This window comes from Apostichopus japonicus, chromosome 17, assembly GCF_037975245.1.
Source record: "Apostichopus japonicus isolate 1M-3 chromosome 17, ASM3797524v1, whole genome shotgun sequence".
Taxonomy (NCBI): Eukaryota; Metazoa; Echinodermata; class Holothuroidea; order Aspidochirotida; family Stichopodidae; genus Apostichopus; species Apostichopus japonicus.
This window is the reverse complement of record NC_092577.1, coordinates 10,890,177-10,908,865: the sequence shown is the minus strand read 5'-3', so window position 1 is coordinate 10,908,865 and position 18,689 is coordinate 10,890,177. Positions and strand designations below refer to the sequence as shown.

General features: G+C 39.8%; 1 protein-coding gene across 2 annotated transcripts; it reads right to left on the bottom strand.

The window, feature by feature from the left end:
• Positions 1-490: 490 nt before the first annotated feature.
• On the bottom strand, positions 491-18,023 carry LOC139985233 (uncharacterized). Of its 2 annotated transcripts, none has more exons than XM_071999499.1 (3): positions 17,913-18,023; positions 8,389-9,984; positions 491-5,145 (listed from the first exon to the last, which is right to left on the bottom strand). In XM_071999499.1, exons 2-3 carry the CDS (start codon positions 9,928-9,930, stop codon positions 4,210-4,212), a joined length of 2,478 nt encoding a protein of 825 aa, XP_071855600.1. In that variant the 5' UTR covers positions 9,931-9,984; positions 17,913-18,023; the 3' UTR covers positions 491-4,209. The 2 variants fall into 2 exon arrangements, with proteins under 2 accessions (XP_071855600.1, XP_071855601.1); XM_071999500.1 differs by lacking the exon at positions 17,913-18,023 and adding an exon at positions 17,128-17,493.
• Positions 18,024-18,689: the final 666 nt, after the last annotated feature.

Sequence of the window (18,689 nt, the reverse complement as noted above, 5' to 3'; positions counted from 1 at the left end):
GATCCTACACACCTACTTCCACACCATTGCCTAACAGAGTTTCCCTCACCTTCTCACCTCCTTCCTCATCGTTCGCAACCCTTTGATAATCTCGCCAACCGTATTATACAAACAAATAATTACAATAACACTTTCCTTTTAATTGTAAAAGGGTCACCCCCCTAAGTGCTAATTTGAAACATCCTTTAATAAACCTTCTATGAGAAGGACTCTGACCATAATCTTGATTATCTATCGGAAAATATGCAATATCGATATGAAATGCCTACAGAAATCATGACAACATTCTAACCATTCCGAAAAAAAAATGTCCAAAGAGGAGAAGGAGAAAGAAAATATCTTAAAGAAATAAGCTTTTTTTTATTATTAAGTCTACAGATATTTACAATGAATTTTTATTCTTTTCGCTTTTGGTATTCAGCACCGAGCCCCCTCCTCCCCCCCCAAATAAAAAAACATTGATACTTTACAACATTATTCAACTCTACTCGATTCAACCAAACTGTAAGATAGGAATAATAAAAATATAAACAAAAAAGGGTATTGTGTAACACAATAAAAAAGAAAAAAAAAAATTGCACATGCCTGTTTAACATTTTTTTTTAGTTATATACACCCTCACACACTTGCACTAAATAGTTAGGAAGGGGCATATAGAGCTGCAAAGGGTTGCTATGGGAATCACATGGTAGTATATAGTGCATCATTTGAACAATGTGCAGATACAACTATGAACAACGTGCACACAAGGCTTTTGCCACTCGATCCATCATGATATTAAGTGAAGTAGCATAGTAACGTTCTTTGAGACTGACAAGTTTAACAAGCATGGGCACAACCACCGTTGTTTGTAATTGGGATTAAAATACTTTGTCATCAAGGGATCGGAGATGAGGAGTTCCCCTACTCCATGGAGATTTTTTGTTAAATGGAAGGAGCTTAGATGCAAAATTGTGGTATATTTTGCAACTCTTGAAACAATGTCAAATGCAACTGTTTAGATTGTACCGCACAAATATGTTGCATATTTATGTACTGTTTACTAGGATTTTGGGCTGTGTCCCCCCTCCCTTGTGTTTATTCTGGGGGAAGGGCACAAGCTCCCTCCCCCTCCCCCAAAAATATAAATGATTGTGCCCCTGTCACCAAGGTAACATAAGGTCTATGAAAGCAACAGCTTAACACACATGAAAAGACCGTAACACAGTGGTATGTACATCTGAAATACATCCATGGCAAAAGTGATTATCATTCTAACATACTTTCTACAAGCAACGATTTTTTACTTTTTAACGTGAATCATGTCTCTGAAACGAGTGATTGATATAGACACTTCACCTGCAGATACGACTGCTACATTTGTTATACCCATATATCAAGTGCGTAATCTCTGTTTTAAATGTCACCCTTACATTCGTGCACTAGCAAATTTACTTAGTGTTGGACTTAACGTTTCGTCTCGGACTACGTTTCGTTTAATACTCTCGACATTTATTTTATTTTTACTTTTTTGCTAAGTACACATTTATTTTGTTCACTATACATGACAGACTATGAATTTTCAAGAAATGTTTGGCTAATAAGACACATAGGGTTTTGGTCAGTAACTTATACAAACACCCCATACTAATTCCGAGTCCATGCATGCATGTTATTTCATTATTACTAAGTAACGCTATAATTTAATCAATGAAACCACAGAATTAAATGCTGGAGTTGTAAGAATAGAATAGTTTAAAGCAGTATTCATTGGTTTTAATTGGTTACAATCAGGCTAAGAGGCATACCAAATAAGGAGAGTATGAAGTAACAAAAATATTTTTAAGCTCCTTTAAGTGAAAGCTGTTTCCCTTTTTAAGGGTCACGCTAAAATATGCACACAACCATTACTGTATCTGAAGAGAATTACATTCCATATCCCGATTGAAGAAATATCCAAATTGCAATACGGGTGAGGCGTAGAAGTATTTTAATTCCCAAGTGAGATAATTATTTACAGTCACGCAGGAAGTCACAATTAAATTTACTTCCAGTTTCCTCACCCCCCCCCCCCAAAAAAAATATCAACCTTTTGTGGTGTTGAGCAATAAAGCCAGTTACCACAAAATTTACATGTTGTTTTATAATTTGTCGCATCTTGTGGTAATTTGCAAAAATATGGCCCCAAAAATTATGAAACATGTCAGTGTCATCACAAATGAAAGTTTGAGATGCAGAGCTATGGGGGAAAAAACCCATTAAAATTGTAATGATTTTGTTGTTTATGTTGATAATTATAGGCAAATGTGGCAGAATATGCAAAAAATATCCAAAACTTTGTAAAAAGGAAACTACAATGTCATTGGAATTACGGAACCCATCTATGAATGTCGCTTTCGCTGAGACGCGGAGCTTAGGGTGCTAGAAAGAAAAGATTGCAACAGAATTGCCCATTTTTATCCAATAGTCTCCTACACATACATACAATTGGTATGTCAAAGTTTGGTACCTAAAATATACAGCATTTCGCAGAACAAAAGTGATCGGAATTTCCTCTTCTAAGATAACTTTATAACAATTTCATATTTTTTAAAGTGAAAAAGAGAAAAAATATAGATGCTAACTGACAAGATGGCAAGTTTTTTCTTTCTCGATTTCCGAATGACTCGATAAACTAAAACTACCGTAACCACCTAAAACTAAATTGCATTGCAGTGGATTATTTTTTGCGTATCTTTCTTTCAATTCTTTATTTATTTAGTTATTACTTTTTGCCTTGCTTTGTTTTTTTTCATGTTTGTTTAAAATATTGCAAGCAGAAACTGTCTACGAATAAATTTGGGTTAATACTACTGGGAGAGAGAGTCGATGCACGAGGAGGGCATCCTGCCCTCGAAAAATGAAAAAAAGAAGAAACTAAAAAAGTGGAAACTGCAAGTATCAACTCCTCTTGAGGAATTGTACTACCTGCATCTGTCCAGCAAGTACAGTATAGTATTAAATCTAAAAGGATATTAGGCGACATTATTTTCACCCTGTGCCTGATCGATATCATGAGGTTCTTCTCAAGTATTGATATCGATAACATGTACCATCCCACACCCCTCACCCCCCCCTCCACCAGATTTCAACCATGCTGCTGAAATTATGCAGTCTATATGGAAGAAACATTTCCCTGTAAGGTCGCCTACAAGATAAACAAATATTGTTACATGCTTTTTTTTGGGAAGGTGAGGGGAATTGCATCCACCCTACCCAACCCCCCCCCACCTCTCCCCCTCCAGCTTGAAGTTTACTTTCAGTTTTCTGTCCATTGTGAAAAAACTAGTTAATTTCCTATTCATTAAATTTTTTTAATTATTTATTTTCTGTTTATTAATTTGATTTTATTTTGCTAAATTATCAAATGTTACACAATTTAAAAAAAAATAATTTGGAATGAAGACATCTTAAGTCTGTCTTGACCCACCCACCCCCCCCCCTCACCCTTCAATGTTTTCTCTCTAACTTAAAAGAAAATTCCAACTGTTTGTTTTGCATATTTATTTTGACTGATTGGACCCGAATGCACACCCCGACAGATCTACCTGTCGGGGCCAAACGTAGTTTGTATTTTCGTTCTATATAGACTTTACAAAGCAGTGCGTCTCCCCCCCCCCCACAAACCCTACAGCCTATCTTCCCTTCCTCCCCCTCCCACCATCCCCCTACCTGCCATAAACCTCACTGATCAACTGATGACAATAATAATCTTGGCCCCAGAACTTTTACATTTGCAAAATACACGGAACAGATCGTCAGCAGTCTACTTGAGACGCATGGTAGGTCTAAACCAACATGTCTTGACTTTAGGCTTTGAAAGTAGCAGTTAATTCTTTTGAGATATCAAACACCTGTTTTATGCACAAATGCAACAAAAAACTTTAAACAAAATTTGCTTTCATCTGACAGAAGTTAGCTGCAAAATTCCCACACCAAAAAAGATGATCTTTTGAAGTTACTTTACCAGATCAATAATATTTGAAGTTTTGAAAGGAAAAAAACAACCTTAAAACCATCATTAGTAATTTTTCACATTTTTCTGTACACAAAACTCGACCAGCTGAGTCTAAGTGCAGAAGGGACACACAAGTCAATCCATCCATCTGTTTTAAATCTGACAGAGTTGCTTCCAACCTTCCTAAAATTATCGATCTTGACTTCGAACCCTGCATTAGGGATCGTGCCCTATCACCGTTTGGCCTTCATGCTGCTTATGAGAGAACCCAGCTCTTCTAGTCCCGTCACCTCCCCCGTGTGTTTGCTCAACAGATGCTGTTTGAACCAAGTATAATTACGCGATACGTAACCGCAGAATCGACATTTGAAGGTGCTGTAGCCCAAGTGGCGCCCAACGTGTCTCTTCAGGGAGCTCATGGAGGTAAACCGCTTGCGACACTTCAGACATTTCAGCTGATTCACGTTTATCAACGCCTGGATGGCCTTGGCCTTGCGGGGCGCGGCGTCCGGGTTCGACTTGATCTGCTCCGAGTGGTTGTCACTGGGCAGCAGATGGAAACGTACGTGGCGCTGCAGGGAACTTAAGTACTGGTACTGCTTGTTGCAGGTGATGCAACGGATGTTCTTCTTATCCATGATGGCTTCCAGGAACACCTTGTCCTGTTCGCCCCATTCCAGCTCACCCTTGACGGGCGTCCCTAACGTGGTGGCGTTCTTCGGTGAGAGGTTCGTCCGCAGCTGACGCTTGCTGCCGTCCCGCGGCGTGGCCGTCGCATCGGCGGAGCTGCACTTCTTGGGGGTCACCTGGGGCGAGGACTGCGGGGTGCTACTGGTGGGCCCATCCTCGGAGGCAGTCTTGCCTACTTTGGGAGCCTCGTCTTTGATATTTGTCTTCTCCGAATCGGAGGGGTTGTCCGACGAAGATTCGGTCTCTTGTTCGGCACCGCTGGCACCCTCCTCTTCATCCTCGGATCCTTTCTGGGCGCCACTCTCTTCGTCCTCCTCTGTCTCTGTCCCTCCGTCTTCCTTCTCCTCTTTGGATTTGCCTCTCTCTTCCTCGCCTTCAGATTTCTCAAGCTTGATGTCTTTGACGGCGACTTTCTTGCTCGTGGCATCCACAGATTCTGCACCGCCCTCAAACTGAGCAAAGTTTATCCATATACCGACCTGGAGGTACAACGATATGAGAAAAAAAAACACCTTAAAATGTCGGCATAATGAGTAATGTTTTCCCCCCTCTCTCCTTCCTTCTCTCTTTTCATTTAAGTTTAGCAGTCAACTCAGTTTTGTACCTTCCCGACAATAGACATTTCAATTCTAATAAATTACTCACGTTTGCACATTTATCAGCCTTTTACATTGCCAGTTTTGTTAAGAGGGGAGGGGGTGGGTCGAGGGGAGGAATGGTCTTGGTATATAACACTCAAGCAAGTTTGCCAATGTTGCTCAACTTTCTGAATTTCCACTTTGTGAATCAACCTGTGAAGCAGCATCTATTTACCCTTGCATGTGGGTTTAACAAAATTTTCTTTTGGGGAGTGGGAGTGTGGGAAGAGGAATGGTGTATATAAATCAAGCAATTGTGCCAAATATTGTCACATTTCTTTCTTGGAATTTTTATTGTTGCCCTTGCCTCCTTTAAAACACTCCACAAAATAGTTAGGATACTACAACAGAACGTCGCTGAAAATTGCCAGCCAAAAGTTTTCTTTCTAAATGAAAGGTCAAATTTGACGGTTAGCTTATTGGGGTCAGAGGGAAACAATGTAAAAATTGAAGATGGAAATGTATATGTACAGTGATCTCACTATGTGGATGCCATGGTAACAGACATGAACTGTAAGAAATTAAAGGATGGCTGTAGCACAAGATATATCAGTTTGATGTACGTTACTACTGTACAGTTTACTTTGAGAAATGTTAGCTAAAATAAATATTACCCACTCCCGTCCGTCCCTGTATAAACCCAGATCTGGATTGAAAGAGGAATGTTTTTTTTTCCACCATTTTTTTCCTTTATTTTAAACTTTTTTACATCCAGCCCTAAAAGTTTCCTCACAGTACTTACATGTATGCAATCATTTCCTCTATATTAAACAAATATACACACAAACAAACTAACACCACACACAAACACAAAGACACACACAGGTATCATGGGAGGCCCTTCCTGTTTATAATATTTCCATTTTCCTTTTATTTAAAGGAAGCTCAGATTACAGTTTACAAAAGTTGTAAACCCTTTCGGTTTTGCCATTCGATAAATTTTATCTCCTATTTGGTCATGAGTGCTACCTACCTACCTGCACGTGTAACACAGCTCGGCAATGTTGGCGTTTAGTACCTGTTTAACTAGGTCAACAACCTGATTAAGAGAGGTTCTATCATGCATCAGGCTGACTAGTTTAAGCAGATACTGTATACTGTACTGTATATATTCATGCATGCACAATGTACCCAAACAGAAGGCCAGTTTGAACTATGGTATGCCTACTGAGCTAACTAATTATGCCACAGCTAGTACTAGGTCATTAGGCCTACTCACATCGTTTCCTCAGTGCTGATAATCAGTTAGAATCACACAGATAGCACACAGTTAGGGTGGATTCGTTGTTTGAAGGAGTTTTTCTGGGTTGGTTTCAATATTTACCAAACCTACCACAATTATTCATTTGAAGTAACATTAGAACTAAGAGGATCTCAAAAAATTTCCCAAAGGCAAAAAATTAACAAGTTAATAATTCCTATTTAGTCCTCAATATGTTGTTGTCCTGGCAACCTTTAATGATCATATTAATGACATGCTTGTTCACACTGTTGCCATAGTGACATATACCACATGACCAACATAGCCATTGATGGATGTTTGTTTCATTAGACATGTATGTTTCAAAGGAGCATTGTGAGTCTGTTCAGCACTTTGTCAGAGCTACAGTATCGAGTATCAATCAACATTACTGTACAGTACTGAGTATCAATCAACGCTACTGTACAGTACTGAGTATCAACTAAAGCTTCTGTACAGTATGGAGTATCAATCAACGCTACTGTATAGTACTGAGTATCAATCAAAGCTACTGTACAGTACTGAGTATCAAAGCTAATGTACAGTACTGAGTATCAATCAAAGCTAATGCAAACTTACTGACTATAAATCAAAGCTACTTTACAGTACTGTACCTTAGTTTTGATTGATACTCAGTATTGTACAGTAGCTTTGATTGATACTCGATACTGTAGAGTAGCTTTGATTGATACTCAGCATTGTTCAATAGCTTTGATTGATACTCACTACTATACAAGTCTTGATTGATACTCAGTACTTAACAAGTTTTGATTGATACTCAGTACTGTACAGTAGTTTTGATTGATACTTGATAAGTTGTACAATAATTTTGATTGATACTCCGTAGTGTAAAGTAGTTTTGAATAATACTCAGTATTGTACAGTATTTTTGATGGATACTCTATACTGACCAATAATTTTGATTGATACTCAGTTTTGTACAGTAGCTTTGATTGATACTGTACAGTAGCTTTGATTGATACTGTACAGTAGCTTTGATTGATACTCAATATTGTACATTAGCTTTGATTGATACTCAATACTGTACAGTAACTTTGATTGATACTCAGTACTTAACAGTTAGTTTCGATTGACACTCAGTACTATACCAGTTTTGATTGATACTCAATCTGTACAGTACTTTTGATTGATACTGGATACTGTACAATAATTTTGATTGATACTCAGTACTGTAAAGTAAATTTGATTAATACTCAGTATTGAACAGTAGTTTTGATTGATACTCGATACTGTAGAGTAGCTTTGATTGATACTCGATACTGTAGAGTAGCTTTGATTGATACTCAGTAGTGTACAGTAGCTTTAATTGATACTCAGTACTATACCAGTTTTGATTAATACTCAGTATTGAACAGTAGTTTCGATTGATACTCTGTTTTCCACTGACATTTAACCTCCTCCACCCAAAAACAAAACACGTATTCTTGTCCTCATAAGTCATAACAACAAAGTCACATTTTATCTTTAATCATTTTCCTTTTTTTGATACCATTTTTGGTATTTAAAAGTTTTTCCTACTTACAACTTTGCTGACTTTGAATTTACTCTAGAATTTTCATGGTGCTGTGTCATATGAGTGTGGTACATTTGGTACCATTAGATAGAACAAGATTAAAAGCAGACCTTTGCTAATACACTTTCATACAAACACATATGCACACAACACAAAAATCCTCCCCTCACCCTCACCCTCCCAATCGAATAAAAAGAAAACAGCCTAAACAAATCAATCGTTCTTCAAACTGTCACAAACGAGTATTTCATCATGGGTGTCTCACTCACCCCGGTTTAAACGGTTCTAACCGAGAATCGAATAGACCTACCTTCATAGATTTAATAGCACCAGATATCTGTTGAATGGTACGGAACTGCCGGCCGTGTTTGCCCATGATGTGTCTCCTCATCTGGGTGTAGTCGCTGTTCTCGTACGGGCACGACTTGCACCTGTACCGGTTCAGACCAAAGTGGTTGCAGACGTGCTGATGCAGCCGTCTCATCGACGAGAGGTTCTTGTGACACTTGCGGCACATCAGCTTTTTCTCGTCCATTATCTGCATCACCTTCATTCTAGCCAGGTCCTCTTTGCTCGTCTGTGTCTGCTCCTTGGGTTTGCCCTTCGGCGATTTCTCCTTGTTCCCCCGGTTGTGGATCTCCATGTGGCGCATCACGTTCCGCCGGTTGGCAAAGGTCTTCAGGCAGATATTGCAGGTGGGTATGTTGCCCTCGGAGATCTCGGTGGGGGGAGGACGGTAGGACTTGCCGGTCCTCTGGGAGGGGTTCAGCATCTTGTCCACCCACTCCTTGGAGAAGTGATGGGTCTGCTGGAGATGCCGTTTCAGGTTGAAGACCGAGACAGCCTTATACTGACAGACTGAACATTTGAAGAAAGGTCTAGTGTGTATTCTCATGTGCCACGCTAGGGCCGTCCAGTTTTTACACTTCTTCTTGCAGATCTTGCACACGTTTTCTTCTCCGTAGGTATTCCCATCTCCGGCTTTGGTCACTTTGGATTCCTTGGCGGACGCCGGACTCTTCCTCGGCGCGGTCACCTTGACCGAGTCGCCGGCGCCCTCGGGACTCTTGACTGCTTTCTGGACGGGACTCTTCATGGGCGGGATCACCGCACTGTGTTGTGCCTTCTCCTGCAGGCTGTCGACCCGAGTCTCTGATTGTTGTTGGGTCGATATCTGATTTTTGATCACTTCATGCAGGGTCTGCCGTTTCTCCAGGACAGACGTCTTACGCGAGCGTTTCACCTGTTTCATGGCGATCTCCCCGATGAGCTTCGAGGCGGTATACTCCTTCTGGTGACTGAACATGCTCATGTCGTCGATGTCGGCTCTCGTGATGATCTGCTCGGGGGTCACGATCTGTTGTTCTAACGCCTGAGAGGTGGACGGGATTTTTCTCAATACGATAAATGAATTCTGCCGCCTTTGTAGCGACTTCCCTCTACTCTTTGAACCACAGCTGCTTCCGACCGAATCCTCGATGCCCTGCGGCTCCACATACACCGCCTCTTCGCTCTCGCGGGAGTACAACTCCTGGAGGTCAAAGTTCACATTCTGCGAAGACATCACGTCGGGCCCCGTGCCCCTCGAACAATACTTTTTCTTGTGATCCACAAAGTTGATTACGCTCCGGAAGAGACTTCGGCACACCTTGCACTCCAGAATGACGTCGGACTCCTGCAAGAGCATTTGCCTGATCTGCGGCGTGCCGACCGACAGACACTGCAGGATCTGATGGATCCCCGAGTGGGATGTGGGCATCGGGGGAAAAAGGACCGAGTGATCAATCATCTTGTTGGCTCCATGTGTCGCTCGGGTCTCTTTAGATGAACCTGCTGTTTCTGTGTCGGCCATCTTCCTTCTTTCAAAATGACCCCTTTTTCACCACATTGACCGTTTTCAGAATAGCTGTGAAAGCAAGAAGAAAAGGCAGGTAAAGGAGTGTGCCAACTGAAAACAACGAACCGTTACAGCATTTTTAACATATAGTATTAATATTAACGAACCACTACGGCAATTAAATATACGGTCAACTGCACTGAATTAGAAAGGCAATGGGCTTCTAGTCATTCCTTACCTATTTAAAATGTGTGTAATAAAATTACATGAATTTAATCAGAAAAATAAATGCTACCAATTGTTAAACATTACGTGACAACAGTTGTTAGAAAAAATTACATTTTTAAATTTTTAAAAATTTTTAAAATTTTCAAATTTTTGAAAGCAATTTTAACAGGCTCTGAATTTGTTCTATTAAATATAAAATACAGTTACTATGGTTTCTGAGTACAAAAACATATGTTTGCACTTGTGTACACCATCTGGCATAGCATTTTGTGGTTGTGATGTGTTCCCTGTGTTAACCTATTTCATTAAATACAAGATTTTTACAACTATGTTTTTGTGTGGGCATTCTCTTCGAATAAGGGCATAACTTGACCTGAAAAAGTAACACAATAAATGTGGTTATTGTCACACACTTTACCTAACCTGATTGCCTTTTTACCCTGTTAATTAGGCCGATGGATAAACTTACATTCAACTAAGTATCTGTAAAACACTAGACTAATTTAAGTGGAGATAACCAGGTCTTTTCATGAGGATAGTGAATAATACATCTATGTGGAATGCAATTTATACAATCTTTTCAAGTGTAACATGTTCAATGTGACCTCTTACCTAGTTTTCAATAATAATGAGCCACTTCACAATTTGTCAAGTTGAATTGTTTTAAACCTACAGTACTGTACTTTACTGTACTGCACTGAACTGTTATGCACTGCACTGAACTGTTATGTGCTGTACAGTATTTTTATATACTGTACTCTGTAATGTACTGTTGTATTGTACTGCTCCGTTATGTACTGTACTGCTCTGCACTGAACTGTACCGTTATGCACTGCACTGAACTGTTATGCACTGCACTGAACTGTTATGTGCTGTACAGTATTTTTATATACTGTACTCTGTAATGTACTGTTGTATTGTACTGCTCCGTTATGTACTGTACTGCTCTGCACTGAACTGTACCGTTATGCACTGCACTGAACTGTTATGTACTGTACTGCTCTGCACTGAACTGTACCGTTATGCACTGCACTGAACTGTTATGTACTGTACTGCTCTGCACTGAACTGTACCGTTATGCACTGCACTGAACTGTTATGTACTGTACTGCTCTGCACTGAACTGTACCGTTATGCACTGCACTGAACTGTTATGTACTGTACTGCTCTGCACTGAACTGTACCGTTATGCACTGCACTGCACTGTTATGTACTGTACTGCTCTGTACTGTTATGTACTGTGCTTTTATGTATTGTACTGTGTTGTACTGTAGTGCTCTGAACTGTACTGCTCTGAACTGGTATCAACTGTACTGTTATGTATTGTACTGATCTGTACTGTATGGCTCTGTACTGTACTGCTCTGTACTGTTCTGCACTGTGATGTTATGTATTGTACTGCTCTGTAATGTTCTGCTCTGAACTGGTATGTACTGTACTGCTCTGTACTGCTCTGAACAGCGTTGTACTGTACTGCTCTGTACTGTTATGTACTACCCTGTACTGTACTGTGCTGTTATTGTACTGCACTGTACTGTACTGCTCTGTACTGTACTGCTCTGTACTGTACTGCTCTGTACTGTACCGTACAGAACTTGTTGACAATCTAAGCATTCTGCTAAAAGGGATGGAAGTTAGAAATATTCCTTTTGACCAGTAATAATTTAATATGACCTTCTTGCAATTTTTGGATTGAATTACAAGTGCTTAAAATATAGAACAGTGTCATCTCTTGCCACATATCATACAGATGAATCCATCTCCTTAATACCAATGTCTTCTGAGGTTGTGTATACAAACAGTATAGTACACAAGTGCACATATATAGCAGGACGTGCCAAAATTCTGATATTCTCATACCAGCATGTAACACAACAGTTTAAAGCTTACATACAGGATTACAAAATTTGTGTGTGATTGATGCATTGGACATTGTGTTCTTTGAATAACTTGCCTTCAGTACCAGGGTACGAGTGTGTAGAAAGTGGGGCAGTGGTAGAATGGGAGGAAGGAGGGTTACTGTATGCTGCAAGGTGTATGAAGGCCCATCATTCAGACATTTATTAGGGGGCCGGACAGATCACTGCCAACAGCTGTGCTTTGAACCCTTCCCTCCCCTCCCCCAACCCCTCTCCCTCCCCCAACCCCCATTTAAAGAGAGAGCCTTTAGATTCAGCAAAAATTGTACGTCTAAAAACATCCCGTGCGCACAAACTTCAACAAAGTATTGAGATATTTAGCAGAACAGGTATATACACATTATATATGTTACAACTGAAAAGAAATTGGTGTAAATTGAGCAAGCCAATAGACTAGGTCAGAGATCTAATTCCATGTGTATATAGCTTCAATGCATGATTTAGTACAATTGCTTATGTTTTTGAGAAATATACCAAAGCAGTGCTCTGCATTTAGTGCACAATTTTACAAAGAGACCAACCAGACTTAAAACTTTTTTAAAAAATAGCAAATTTATGATAAATACCAATTCAGCCTTGTAGTTTGTTTCCTTTTTTTTCACCGCAGGAAGGTTAATGAGGGAGACATTATTAATACAAGTTACTTCTAATAAATATTTCGTTGCATCGATATTTCGATTGAAACGCATCGCAGTTGGCACCGAGAAAACAATAGCCCAACAACTGAGAAACTGTACATGTAAAGTCAAATATTTAATAAACAATGACAACCTATTTGTAAATGGTTAGTTCGTCCCTGTGCCGCAGATTAGGTGCGAAATGGCCTGTACGCATTATGGACATGTACAGTGTGCTTCATCGTTGAATGCACACACTCCAGAAAATTTTGATTCAAGTTGAAAATAGCTCAGTGAAAAGCTTTAAACAGAATTTGTAACACTTTGAAAGGCAAATGAAAGATCAACACAAAGTGTTCAACAGGGCATTGAATTTGTGATGTTACAATTTAAGCAAACAGTTTGAAGATGTAATGACCTGACCCCCGCCCCCGCCACCCTACCCGCCTGAAGAAAACAAGTACAAACTTGCTTGAGGATCTTTTCACAGCCCTAACAAAATTATGACCGGCTATGTTAAAATCCAGACAATGATAACATTCAAATGAATTCACATTGTTTTCCTCTCAACGTAAAAGCTCCGTCTTTCTTCTCTTTATTCTTCATAAAACCAAAACATTCTCTGGTACTTGAAAAAGCTTGAAAACCCAAACCATACAGAGTTCTTAGAATATCATAAATATCACAAGCTCATTGTTTGTGAATCGTCGGCCGTGTGTTTGTAAGTCACCACGGACGGCTCTACAAAAATTGCTCTCCAAAAAATCAATTATCCAATACCTTAAAACACACAAAGCACCTTTCTTTGTTTCCACTCTAACAACCTATTGTTACACAGTCATTAATTTGATATCAGTTTGCAGTATGCTGCGTTGTAACCAGAAGCTGAACCCTCCCATCTAGACGCATGGTAGGTTTGAACAGATAAGGCCAGGACCAAGCCTTTAGCATCATGCAGCACTGTTAACTAGGATTGTAAAACTTGCGCTCCCGGGACACGACATATCAAAAATTGTTTGCGTTCCCCTAGGAGCCAAAACACGTACGTCCCCACAGTCACTCCATGAAATACTCCACTTTTCAACTGATTTAATGGAGCCCTTTAAATCCGGTGGAAAGTGTATATAGATTTCGACGGAAAAGAACGGGACCCCTGGAAGGCCTAGCATTTGCTCACAATCCCTGTTGTCAGTCACCTTTTAACAGTTTCCCGTAGACGCAAATTTAATTAATCTATAAGTTTTGTTTTAATGCTGAGCCCATTTTCCCTATCCCCTACAGGCAAGTCGACCCATCCCCCCCACCTATTCCGACTTTTCACACAATTTAGATTAAAAACACCAAGCTTGAATGGACGCTTTAGACACTGTACCCATGAAGGAATTCAAACTCAAATGCTGCACAAAAACATATACCCGAAGCATGTGGTCCGAGGGACGAGAAAATTGACGCAAGTTTGCGATGATGAAATTGCTGTGGTTTGATGAAATGTACGTTTTATTTTAGCAACTTTCAATGCGGAGAGACAGAAAATACCGTGAAATGAAAACTCATTTTTTTCAGAATCACAGACATTAGTTTCCCATAAACTTCATAACATGTGATCTAAACAATGATTCAGATATCATGGGATATTCTCAGAAACAATACAACCGCAAAGTTCTGCAAACCATGAATGCTGAATGTCGAACCCTGGGACAAGACCTAATGTTATGATATTTGTGTACACACATGTGATAGCCTATAGCAAACACATCACTATCGGTACACAGGGAAAGCCCCTTTGACTACTGGAACAATGCCTAATGTTATGGTATTTGCGTACACCTATGTGATAGCCTCTATAGCAAAGACATCACTATCTGTACATAGGGAAAGCCCTGTTGACTACTTTTTAGCATGAGAATCTCTGTAATGGATATATGTTGTTAACTCTGTAGTAAAGCAACGCAACTTGCTGGTGTCTGCTACATTGTTTGTTGCTTTAAAAGCAGTCCTCTGTAAGACTGGAAGAAATGTTGGTTCTTTTGAGAAGGAAGGTTTTGTTCATTGGAAAAGAAAGATGTTCATTCAATCATAATATGTGTTGTTATGTTTTGTATAGGCCTAGTGGTGAGTGTGTGTACTTGGGGTTTGTTTCCTCACCAAAAAAAAGGTAGCGTCCATCGGACACTTGTAGCCGTTTGAAGATTTTGGGTCAATGGTTCAAATCTTGCGCCCTGGACGCAGAATCCTGCTTTCATAACGATGCTGGTCATTTAAGTGGATAAGTTTATAAGTGTGTAGGTGTGTTGCATGTTATGTTAGAATTTGTATTATGACTTTCCACTCCTAGTTAGTTCAATGCCTCTGCTGTGGGAAAAGGTTCTTATCATGTCACAAAACAGCTTCTCCAGGGAATAATTGATCCAATATGGCATAGAAAAAATGCTATACAATATGAATATGGGCAAATTGCTATACAAGTGCAAATAGCTAGGCTAATATTCTTATCCCCTCAGTGAAATAACTAGCCAAACTTCCTTTTCCCAAATTTCCAGGAATTTTCTAATTATTTTTTTCAAACCTACTGTACTGTCTTGGCGGCCATTATGTAGGGCACTTCAAAAATGACGTCAGTGAGCCACATCCTAAGTTTAACAATCTCCTCCTCTATGCATATGAACTGTACACTTGCTCTTGGAAATTGTTCAGAAGTGCCAAGCATTTGGTTGTGTAAACAGGAGAGACATTACGAGAGAGATAACTGTCCATTGCCTGAAAGTACTATTTTCTTGCCATATTTATGTGCTCTTAGCAAACTTTTTCTTCTGCTCAGTTCTAACCATGGTGGGGTTTCATTGGAGTGCAGATAGTGTCCCAGCCTTTGCTCTGTTAGGTCTGATACACGCACAATTACTTTAAATACAGTTCACCAATCCCTAGTTTCTTCATACCTTTCTTCTCCATTTTGGCAATTCCTGGTCAATGACAGACAACCAAGGTGATGAGGCAATTACAAACAAACATATCAGCCAAGCCAGAGTCCCCCCCCCCCATCCCCCTTCCCAAAAACAAAAATCATTCCTCCTCAGTGTCACAATGATCCCTTGTGAGCACACAGACTAACACAAACTTTAAAGAAGACACCAAATCCTACCATCATCTTTTAGCATGATATCTCCCTAAGAATCAACTCTTTTGACAGCGGAGCAAAACGTTGCTCTGTACAAAAGATATCTTGGTTCATAGGTCGTTTCTCGATGCTGTCATTGTGTTTAAAGGGTGTGAAGACTCGCGCAAAAAGAAACGTCTAATGTCGGTAATCTGACCTAGTTTCGAATGAGGTGTAACAAAAGTCTTAGGCACCACCATCGATCCCAGAAAATACACACACAGCTTGCTACCGTCGGTAATTAGACACTAGTGTACAGTCAATACATACAGATACGGTCAATACCCACAACACAGTGTACATAGCAACGTGGACATCTCAGGTCTAGATAAAAGATAACAAGGTATCACGTTTCATTACTTTCTACATATTGTAGCGACAAGAAGAAAACTTCAATTGCCAGCAACGGAAAGTAACTTTTTCAGAGCGCGGCATGCGGTTTGGGGCAAGTCTGCAATGCCTTTAATCTATGATGTCATATTGTCAATAGTGTATGAAAAATATTAAAATTATTTTCCCATTTTTTTTTTTTTTATATTTTCATAGTAAAAAGTTCACATTATTGACACTGCAACATCAAATGCAAATGAGCTGTAAAAAGTGTTTTAACTTTGTGGCCATTTATCATAGATCTAGCTAATTTGTTGTCACTAAATAGTATATGTACAACACAAAGTGTATGACAGTGTAAAGGTAAGGGTACTGTGGTAGCATTACAGCATGCTTCCGATATGAAACATCATAACAAGAAAAGTTTGTCTCTCTGTAACTTGCAAAACAACTTTATAAATTCTGCCCTCAATATCTATACTACAGGACTGACCAATGCATAATGTGTACATATTACATTACCAAATAAAGAGTGTTTATGAACTTTCTACAAAAGATACCACTAATTCGACTAAATACATCTACCACATTATATGACCGCTGAGCTAGCAAAGGCTTAATATGAGGAACATAAATACAAGTCTCCACATTTGCAAAATGAAACTTCCCACATCCTGTTCACGATAATGTAGCAACAAATGTTGTTTATTGTATGTCAATGCCCCCCCCCCCCGCCACCCCTACGAAAAGTGACTTAGCCCTGTTGTCTGAAGTTCTTCAAATTAGTTTCAACTTAAAGATTTACTTCTGTTCTATTGTCAAGATAAAGACTATCTTAGACACAGGAAAGAAATAACATTTAACATAAAAACACAACTGTTATGTTGTCAAGTACTGATGCTTTCTTGTGCCACTGAAATTAAGACTTATAAAACATATAATCTACACTCAGACTGAATAGTTACCCAGGAAGCTGTATTTTATTCTGTTAGATGAGTGTCAATAGTCTGGAGGTCCACCGGCACCTGCTGGGCCAGTCTTTGCCCTAATGTAAATTATCTGCACATAAGGCCTAAGTTTAGGCCTAGCCTAGGCAGTTGACCCTAGTATTAGGCCTACTGCTTGCTACTCATAGCGAATGACAAAGCAATACAATGACAGCGACCCTCAACGAAAATGTACGAGTTGAAGCTGCCTAACAACAAAAAACGTCTACTGCTACTAGCAAGGTTATCCGCATCATGTGTGATTGTGCGTGTCCTAACCTAGGCCTAACTCGGTGTTTCCGATATGACTGTCGTAACAACAATCTCCATATCTGCACAGAGGCCATAACCGTAATAAGGGCACAGAACCGACGAACAGGCTTAGGGTAACGTTTCAATTTGGCACACAACAGTTCTTTGTTTGAGACTATGGCCTCAATGGCATGATCTAAACACAGTACTTCAACAGAGCATACCATTCACGGGGTCTTAATGTGATATTTTGAGCAGATATGAAGGTTTTAATGACGGATATGATTCGACAACCGTCGTTAATTTACAACGTCTCGTGTGACGCATAGCGTCTCGGCATAGGTCGACTGTAAGCCGCAGACAGTTACAAAATCGCTCTCCAAAAATCACTTGCAGTTCTTTTCCAGTGCCTAAAACTATCAACAAAATTAGCGCTAAGTCATGAAGAAGGTATTGATATGGTCGAAGACATAAAACTTGAACAAAATTAGAGAAAATTCGAGGAAACTTACGAGTCGACACACGCCGGCTTCCGCGCCGAAACTGAACGCCAATGTAAAAAGAGTGAATATGGCGAATCAATGATTTGCATAACAAAACCCACAATGCAATGCGGCTTTGCCAACCCGCCCGGCAAGAGAGCGACGTTACAATAACACAGGAAAGGTCGGGCGCTTTGCCTGAGCGTTTTAATAATGAGAACAAAACTCAACTACCTCACATAATCCAACGATTTATAGTTTCTTCGACAGATGTTTGGAGTTTCAAATCGAATGTGATCTTTAAGGTTGTAATAAAGGAAACTTTTCAATTGACGGAAAGTTTAGAGACGTTTGAAAGACTCGATATCGGCTTGGGGGTAGATTAGGACGCGCCCGACGGGGTGACGAAGTGAGACACGAAGGAAACGATGTTTCATGTCTACGTGCACGGTCTTTTAGCAATCACAGTTTGACAAAGTTGCAACATGTTTCTTTCCAAAAATCTGTTGTCGGCTTTACGCGACCAAACGTTTGCTTATGAATTAATGTGAAGAAGATCACAGGCAGTGCCAGAGGTGTAGAAAAATCAGGTCACGCCTTAAATATAGTAACAGAACTCCTCATGTTTCAAAATACATGAAGAGGATAAAGCGAAGTGTTTCAAAACCAAAATCAGTATTTGAGCAATAGCCACTCAACCGGAACATGGTTAATTCCAAAAGGCTCCTTTAACGACGTGGGGAGACTTTGGAGTGGGGTTGATGGCGAGGGGTAGGAGAGGGGAGGAGAGTAGAGGGGAACTGCGGT